We start from the raw sequence: 8,539 nt of genomic DNA on the forward strand, positions 1-8,539 counted from the left end.
GTTTATATATTACATGTATTCACAGAAAAATGGATTGGATTTAGTAGATCACGGTGGCCACCAGCTGAGGAACTTTAGGATACACATGCCCCATTTGATAGAACCTTACAAGAACTGATGCTAACATGAAATATTTAACAATAGCAAAAGCCTGGAGCAAATATGAATGCAAAAATAACACTAGAGTAAGGAAAGTAATCTTAGCACTGGTGTGATTTCACCCACATGATGTAACCATCTTAGGAAAGTGGGGATCATTAAGCAAACACTCCAGAAACATGTCACATTATTCCAAGATTCCAAGCCTCAAAATAGATTATTGTAAATTATGTAACTATTTGCAGTGATTAACTGTTCATATTCACCAATCTATCCATCCTTGGCTTAAAACCATTTAGTGACTTCCCATTAGACTTGAAATAAAAGTCTGAGCCCTTACCATGCCTTTCGTGTTGGTCTGGGTCTAGGAAAACAGAATTTAAAATAGGAAATTCATAAAAGAGGTGGTGGGAACACTAAGGTAACTTTACTGCAGGAAGTAGCTCCCACCTTGATGGAGAACAGGTTAGGGAGATCAGAGCTAGAAGAATCAGAAGGGGAGCCTGTAAGAATCTGGAGACTGAATCAAATGCCACTGTGAGAAGCAGCATGTCATTACTTAGGTGACCATGATGAGAACGGCAAGTAAACAGTCATGAGTAAGTCCCTTTTCCCTCCCCCTGCCTTCCAGATTCCCCAGATTCTCTCCTGGTGACAAAACCTAACCCTAGCTGACAAAAGAGCAATATGGTTTGCAGCCCCAATATTGTGGAACGGAATAGAGAAAACTGGATTTGGAACTGAGAGGCCAGCCCAGCCTTCAAGGGCTGATGTGATCTAGCACCTGCCTACGTGTCCAGCCTGATCCATTCCATTCTCCCCACCATGTGCTCAATTCCAATCACACTGGGTGTCTTTTTCTTTCCCAAGCACACTAAGCTCATTCCCACCTCCAGACATTCACACATGCTATTCCCTCTACCTAAAAGTACCTTTTCCCTTGGGTCCTATTTATTTAGGGTATAACTTAAAGCCACCAACCAGAGGATTTCTCTGACTTCATCAGATCTACAGAAGCAACCCTCTCCCCACTCATGTTCTGTAAAATTCCCCCATTTTCATCTTACTTGTAGCATTAATCACTATTTAAAATTATCTTTTTTTTTTTTCCTAAGATTTTATTTTTAAGTAATCTCCACACTCAACATGGGGCTCAAACTCACAACTCTGAGATCAAGAGCTGCACACTCCAGGGGCACCTTGGTGGCTCAGTTGGTTGAATGTCTGCCTTAGGCTCAGGTCATGATCCCAGGGTCGTGGGATCGAGCCCCACATCAGGCTCCCTGCTCAGCGGGGAGTCTGCTTCTCTCTCTCCCTCTGCCCCTGCTCCTATGCTCTCTCTCTTGCTCACTCTCTCAAATAAATTTAAAAAATCTAAAAAAAAAAAAAAAGTTGCACATTCCACCAACCAAGCCAGCGCCCCTAAGATTATCTTTTTTTTTTTTAATTTATTTATTTATTTGACACAGAGAGACACAGCGAGAGAGGGAACACAAGCAGGGGGAGTGGGAGAGGGAGAAGCAGGCTTCCTGCTGAGCAGGGAGCCTGATGTGGGGCTCAATCCCAGGACCCTGGGATCAGGACCTGAGCAGAAGGCAGACGTTTAACAACTGAGCCACCCAGGTGCCCCTAAGATTATCTTTTTAAAATGTGGTTTCTTGTTTGTTTCTTCCCTAAAAAATATGGGGAAGGATCTGTGTCTTATTCATCACTGTATCTTTGGGGTACCAAATGGTGCCAGGTATACAGTTTAAGTGTAGAATAAATGCATTAAAAAATTATTTATTATTTACTTTAAAGATTTCATTTATTTATTTGACAGAGAGAGCACAAGCAGAGGGAGCGGCAGGCAGAGGGAGAGGGAGAAGCAGGCTCCCCGCCGAGCAGGGAGCCCGATGTGGGACTCGATCCCAGGACTCTGGGATCATGAGCTGAACCACTCAGGCATTCCTGACTCTTGGTTTCTGCTTAGGTCATGATCTCAGGGTCGTGAGGTGGAGCCCTGCCTCGAGCCCCTCGCTCAGCAGGAGTCTGCTTGAGATTCTTCACTCCCCCACTCCTCCCCCCACCTCAAATAAATAAATAAAATCTTAAAAAAAAAAGTGTCACTCTCTACTTTTCCCAGTGCTTTCACATACATCACCTTATTTAGCTTTCCTTCATTTTTCGCTGCAATGGTAGGGTCCTTGGGCAATGGCGAGGACGCCAAAATCTTCTTGGGGACCAGAGAGACAGTGGATGAGTGACCTTTGCCTACATCTCCAGGAGGGACCCCCAGAGAAGAGCTGTAACTGGACACCTTCCCCGTGTTCAAAGCAAAGATTATCGAAGACATATGTGTTTCTCTGGGGACTTACTCGTAGGGTCCCCAGAGTGGGGCACAGGGCGGGGTTGTTTCCCTGAGATTAAGGTAGCCATCTAGTGGACTCAGAGTCTCAAGACTGATCCAGGCCCTGCAATTAAACTGCTGGGTGATCTTGGGCAGCAAGTAAGTTACCTGGTCCTCCTGGTCGCCTCTCTTTCTCCATCTGGGAAATGGGTAGGTAACATGGGCTAGGATTTCTGAGGTTCCGGAAGGTTCATCCTCTGACCCATTTAGTTGGTAGCTGTGCCAGCTGGTTTTGAATACTGGAAGAACAGACTCAGTAAACCTTTCAAACTTAGGAATGAATGAAATAAACTGCTGTCGGAGTCAAGGGGCTGGAGACGCCAAACTGTGGGGAGAACTAGGGTTTGCAGGTCATAAGGGGAGATCGAGGGGTCAGAGGTCGGGTTCCTGTCAAACCCGAGAAGAACCGGAAGTCCCAGATCCGGTCCACTCTGAGCCCGGGCCTCCAGCCGCGTGACTAAAGCTCCCGAGGCGGAGCTTCAGCACCGGGAGAGGGCGGAGTTTGGGGCCTCCCAATGGCATCGCGGGTGTCCTCCCACCTCAGCCAATCAGCGCAGGGAGACGGTAAAATTTAAACCCCCTCCCACCTCCTCCGCCGGGACCTGTCCCTAAAGCGCTTGTAGAAAGTGCGTCCGCTTGCCCCGCCCCCGCCAAGGAGGCGGGAAGAAGGGCGGGCTTTCCCTCCTGAGTTCGCCTATCACAGAGGGCAGCCTGGGGAGAGGCGGGCAACTGCGCCAATCAGGGCAGCAGCCGTAGCTCCGCGGAGCAGTTGGCTACAGTTGTTGCAACTTTTTTCGAAAGCTGCGTTTCCCGGGAGATCCTAGGCGGTGACAGAGCCGGGCCATGGCTAGAGGTATTTGCCCAGGTGGTCAGCGCCGGGGCGGCTGGGGTGGGGGGTCGCGCTGAGCGGGGCACCAGGGTGGCGGGAGCGGCAGCGGGGAGGCGCCCTGCTGAGAGGTCTGCTCGGACGGAGCGCGGAGACGGGGCTGGGGGGGTTGTTGCGGAACCTTCTCCGACCTACCCCCCCGCCAAGTCTCCAGAAGTCCCTCCCACTCCCACGCCTCGGTTTCTCCTTTCTAAAGTGTGGGCACCCGCTGGCCTGCCTCTCCAGGGACAACAGATCCATATGTCAAAGCTCTTCGGAGACTAAAGCGCAGGGCCCCTCCAGGGAGTGGTTGTTACTGATACGAGGAGGGGGGAAGGCAAGGCTTCGCCCATTTCGGGGCTCTCTCTCGCTGGGAAAGGAGGTGACTCCGAGGCCAGGGCGCAGATGGGTAACCTCCATCGTGGGGAGCGCGTCGGCGTGGACACCGCAGCAGGCGCCTTCCGTCTCCGTGCCCTGAGTCACCTCATTTTTGGGTTGAGATGAGTCCCATGGCACCACCCGGGGCGACCCTTCGTCACGCTGCAGCTGGTCAGGACTCCTGCCCCCGGGACATGGCTCGGGTGGGATTGTCCAGCCGCGGGAGGCGATGTCCCTGCCTTAAGTCCTTCTTTGCACACTTAGTTTGCTGTCAGCACAAGACCCACGTTATGCGGCAAAGTGATCTCCAACCGCTGGTCATTTCCAGCCGCTGTGTCTCCTCCATGCAAAAACTTGAGCGTGATGGTTGAGTAGAATTATTATTAAAGAAAAATTAGTTGAGGTTTGACATTTTTCTCAAAATCCCAAGGCAGTACAGGTTAGTAGGAATTTGCCTTAATGCAGTATGCTCCCTATAAAAATTATAATGAATAAAATAAGGATTCATTCAGCAAATATTTATTGGGCACCTTTGTTTTCAGGCCCTGCACCCAGCTGCATCCTTTATTATCCCAGAGTCCCTTTAGGGTCTTTTGGGACAACCCAGATTCTGATTAAGAAATGAGGCAAAGTGAACTTCAAGTTAACGAGCTTCATAACCCAATCCACAGAGAAAGCTAAGACGAATTTTTTTTCTTCAGAAAAGTGTTAAGCATCTAAAAGTATATTTAAAAGTATCTGACAAATCATAATAAATCTATGCTTCCCTGATTCATTTTTCCCATTAGAGCAAAATCATTCAAGCTAACTGTTTCAACAGTAGGGCCTTAAAAAAGGAAAAAGATGGCTTGCTCTAATTAATCTATAGGGAAAACAAAACTCAGCAATTTGCCACTGAAATATGTAAATACTTAATATAGGCAAATAATAATTACCATTGAGGACCAGGCATTTTATTATCTCAGTTAATCTTTACAAATTGTTATTCCCATTTTTCAGAGGTGGAAGCTTGAAGTCCAAAGTCACTGTCTAGACTCTGGCCATGCTGTGCCTTTGCTTCTTACACTCTATCTCCCTTAGCCAAAGTGAAGACAAGTGTTCCCAGCTTCTACCATGGCAGGCTTACAAATCACCTTTGTAATTTATTGGTTAGTAATTCTCCCTATCTCGCCTGACCCCCGAACTAGTAGTTACTTCTTTCTTTCTTTCTTTCTTTCCTTCTTTCTTTCTTTCCTTCTTTCTTTCTTTCCTTCTTTCTTTCTTTCTTTCTTTTTTTCTTTCTTTCTTTCTTTCTCTTTCTTTTTCTTTCTTTCTTAGTAGTTACTTATTTCTTAAGGCTTTGTTACTCTTGTAGATTATTAAATTGGGCATTTGGTAGTGTAAATATCAAATCATTTAGAATACTTCGAATGAAGAGTCAGGCTTTTTCTTCTAGAAAAGCTGTCTTTGTTGCAAACTTGTAGTTCACTTTGAGAACGCTGCTGGGTCAAGGAACAAAATGTTCAGATACCAGGCAACTCCTCTCTGGTTTTGAAGTTTTACAATCATGTAAATATTTTCAACCTTAAGTATATTAGTTTGAGGAGGATTAGTCCATCTGCTTTTCTCCATTTCTGCTGCCAGGGCCAGATGGCCTCCTAATTGGTCTCCCTCTTTCCACTTTTACCATTTACAATTTATTATCCCTCAGCAGCTAGAGTGGTCCCCAAGAACACAGATTTTTATCGTGTGACCTTCACTCCTCCTCCCTCCCCCACTGTTCTTAGGATCAAATCCTCAATCCTCACCATGGCCTATAGGGCCCTGCCTACCCCTCTGGCCTCAATGTGCTCCATCTGTCTTTATGTACACTGTTGTGTCCTTAGCAAGGGCCTGCAACAAAGTAGGTATTCAATAAATGTGGAATGAATGAATTGCTATTTTTGTGTTTGAGTTCAAGGGAAGCAATATACATTCTTTATGGTAGAGTACTCTCATAAGGCAGCCCTGGGTTGAGATCTCAGCTCTATTAACCACTTTAGTCATGTAATCCTCAGTCAAGTGCTTCATCTTCCCTGAGCCTCAATTTCTACATTTTTTTTTTTAAGATTTTATTTATTTGACAGAGACATAGCGAGAGAGGGAACACAAGCAGGGGGAGTGGGAGAGAGAGAAGCATGCTTCCCGCCGAGCAGGGAGCCCGATGCGGGGGCTCGATCCTAGGACCCTGGGATCATGACCTGAGCCAAAGGGAGACGCTTAACGACTGAGCCACCAGGTGCCCCTCAATTTCTACATTTGTGAAATAAGAATAGTACCTTCTCCTAAAGGGTTGGAAAGGTTAAATTAAATAATGCATTATTAATAGGGCCTAGCACATAAACATTGAATAAATGTTAGCTATTAGTATCATTCCTGTTGAATTCTATTTCTAGGAGATCCTGGACAACATTAAGAGTTTTTATTTCTGGGGCGCCTGGGTGGCTCAGTCGTTAAGCGACTGCCTTCGGCTCAGGTCAATGATCCCAGGGTCCTGGGATTGAGCCCCCGCCTCAGGCTCCCTGCTCTGCGGGGAGCCTGCTTCTCCCTCTCCCACTCCCCCTGCTTGTGTTCCCTCTCTCGCTATGTCTCTCTCTGTCAAATAAATAAATAAAATCTTTAAAAAAAAAAAAAAAAAAAAGAGTTTTTATTTCTGCTGTTGGGTATATTTGTTACATACACATAAACACCTCCTGTCCAGAGACAGGAAAGACTGTGTTGAAGGTTACATCAAATGATTTGTATTAGATCTTCTAGTACCAGAGCTGCAGAGTTGAGGAATGGGTGCTAGACTTGGATCTTAATGTAGGTAACCCCTGCATTTGAGGGCCGAAATAGACAAAGCCGTGGCCCTGAGCATGTGTGTGTGGTTGGGGGTGGGGGGTGGGAGGATGTTGAAATAGCATGTGAAGTAGAAAAGATGACCTGAGTGGCTGCTTCCTGTTCTCAAACCACAATTCCCATGATAGTTTGGCGACAAACTGCAAAATTCTCTGCCCTGGAGAGTTAGCGCTCTATTTCAGATGGCGTGACCTGCATGTCAGAGTGTCACTTTAGAATCCGCTTTCACTCTCTGCATAGTCTCTTGGGTATTCAAGTGAGCAGAGTATCCCACCCTACTGGAGTTAGTGTTGGGGTGGGGACTGCCGGGGGGAGGGGATAGATGTAGGAAGGAGGGTGCTCCCCAGCCCTGTCCAGGATGCTAAAGCATGAACTGATTTGGGAGATGTTGTCCTGAGCCTATTCCTGCCATTTAATCCTATTTCGTCTTATCCCTTCTTAAGGGGAGGCAGCTACTTCAAGTGACAGCCATTTGTTTTTCTGTGGATGTTGGAAGGTGCCCTGGGTGGGTTGAGGAATTCAAGGTTCTTGGTTCTTATCCACAAGGACGCTGAGGCCTAGTCCAGGGAAGTGAGTTGGCCGTGGTCACAAAGCACCTCTGGGGCAGATGCAGGGAGAGAAACCCAAGGCTTGCCTCCCAGGCCATGACCCAAGCAGTAGGAGCTAGACGCCCTGAGGTGTCTTGTTTGCATCTATGACTTAGCAGAAATACAGTGACTCTTGGCTGTGGGCCCTCACACCCTAATGGCTTCAGCACAGTGGTGCAGGGCAGTGAGTTCTGCCAACACAAGACACCCCACTGGCTGGAACCCCTGCCTTCCTAGGACATTTTCTCATGGGGGTGGACAGGAGCACCAGGTGACTTGCTAAACGCTTCTGCAACAGCCTCTGTCCCTCCTATCTTGAATTTCCTCATCTGTGGCTGGGAGTGCAGGCTCTGGGGTCATTTTGCCTGGAAATTCATTTTCAGTTCCGAGAATTTGGCCAAAGCTCCTCACTTCTCTGAACCTCAGTTTCCCTATCCGTGGAAAGGATAGAATAATGGTGTGTACCTTCATAGGGCTGTTGTGAGGTTTGGATGAGATGGTGTATGCACGGGGAGCAGCCCACCAACTTGCCATTAAAACCACTGGCTCTATCTCCCCAGGGCCTGAACGGGTCAGGTGCAGACCGCCTGGGTTTGACACTTGACCCCGTCGCTTTCTAGTTCTGTGGCCTTAGGCAAGCCGCTGCACCTCTCCTGAGCCCCAGTATCCTCATTTTTAACGGGTTTGCCACAGGACCTGCCCCCCTCTCCCCCCCCCCCCCGGAGGGGGACTTGCGGGAGGATTAAATGCCCATAAAACGCTCAGGGAGCACAGGCTCGGGCACACAGGAGGACTCTCGCCTGTGGCGCTCCCCGCTGCTGACTGCGCCTGGCACCGACGGGTCTCCCAAAATATCCGCGGAGCCAGCGAGAGCAAGAGCCTGGCCGGCGCGAGCCCGGGCTGTCATTATCATGTTTCCCACCCCTTCCTCCCCGAGTGGCTGAGCACGCGCGAGAGGGGGCGCGCCCGAGTCGGGATTCGTCGCGGCCGCGCGGCCCGCCCTCCCTCCTTCCCTCCCTCCCTCCGGAGGAGCCTCGCAGCGCCGCCCCTGCCAGCCCCCTCCCCGGGCCGGGAGCCGGACGGTGGGCGGCGGCGGCGGCGAGCGGGCGGGCCGCGGAGGACGCGCCGCCAGCGCCTCCCTCCCAGAGTCCTCGGTCCCGGGCCGGCCGGGGCTGCCGCGGCGCGCTGGTGCCGGGCCCTGCCTCGCAGGCCATGGGGGAAGGGGGCGCCGTGGGGCGCCGCCGGCCCTTCCCCGGGGCGCCGCGGCGGCGCTGGTGGCGGCGGCAGCAGCAGCAGCAGCGGCAGCGGCAGCGGTGGTGGCCGGGCCGCGGCGGCGAGGGCGAGGGCGCGGGGCGCGCCGCC

The 8,539-nt window shown here is 49.8% G+C and overlaps 1 protein-coding gene across 1 annotated transcript in view; it reads left to right on the forward strand.

The window, feature by feature from the left end:
• The first annotated feature begins 3,262 nt into the window (after positions 1–3,262).
• Positions 3,263–8,539, forward strand: part of KMT5A (lysine methyltransferase 5A) — a 19,629-nt gene continuing 14,352 nt past the window's right edge. The window contains exon 1 of the mRNA XM_032431489.1: positions 3,263–3,341. Coding sequence (XP_032287380.1) covers positions 3,332–3,341 — 10 coding nt within the window. The 5' untranslated portion in view covers positions 3,263–3,331. The remainder of the gene's footprint in view (positions 3,342–8,539) is intronic.

Source organism: Phoca vitulina, unplaced genomic scaffold (assembly GCF_004348235.1).
Source record: "Phoca vitulina isolate PV1807 unplaced genomic scaffold, GSC_HSeal_1.0 scaffold46, whole genome shotgun sequence".
In the NCBI taxonomy this organism is placed as follows: Eukaryota; Metazoa; Chordata; class Mammalia; order Carnivora; family Phocidae; genus Phoca; species Phoca vitulina.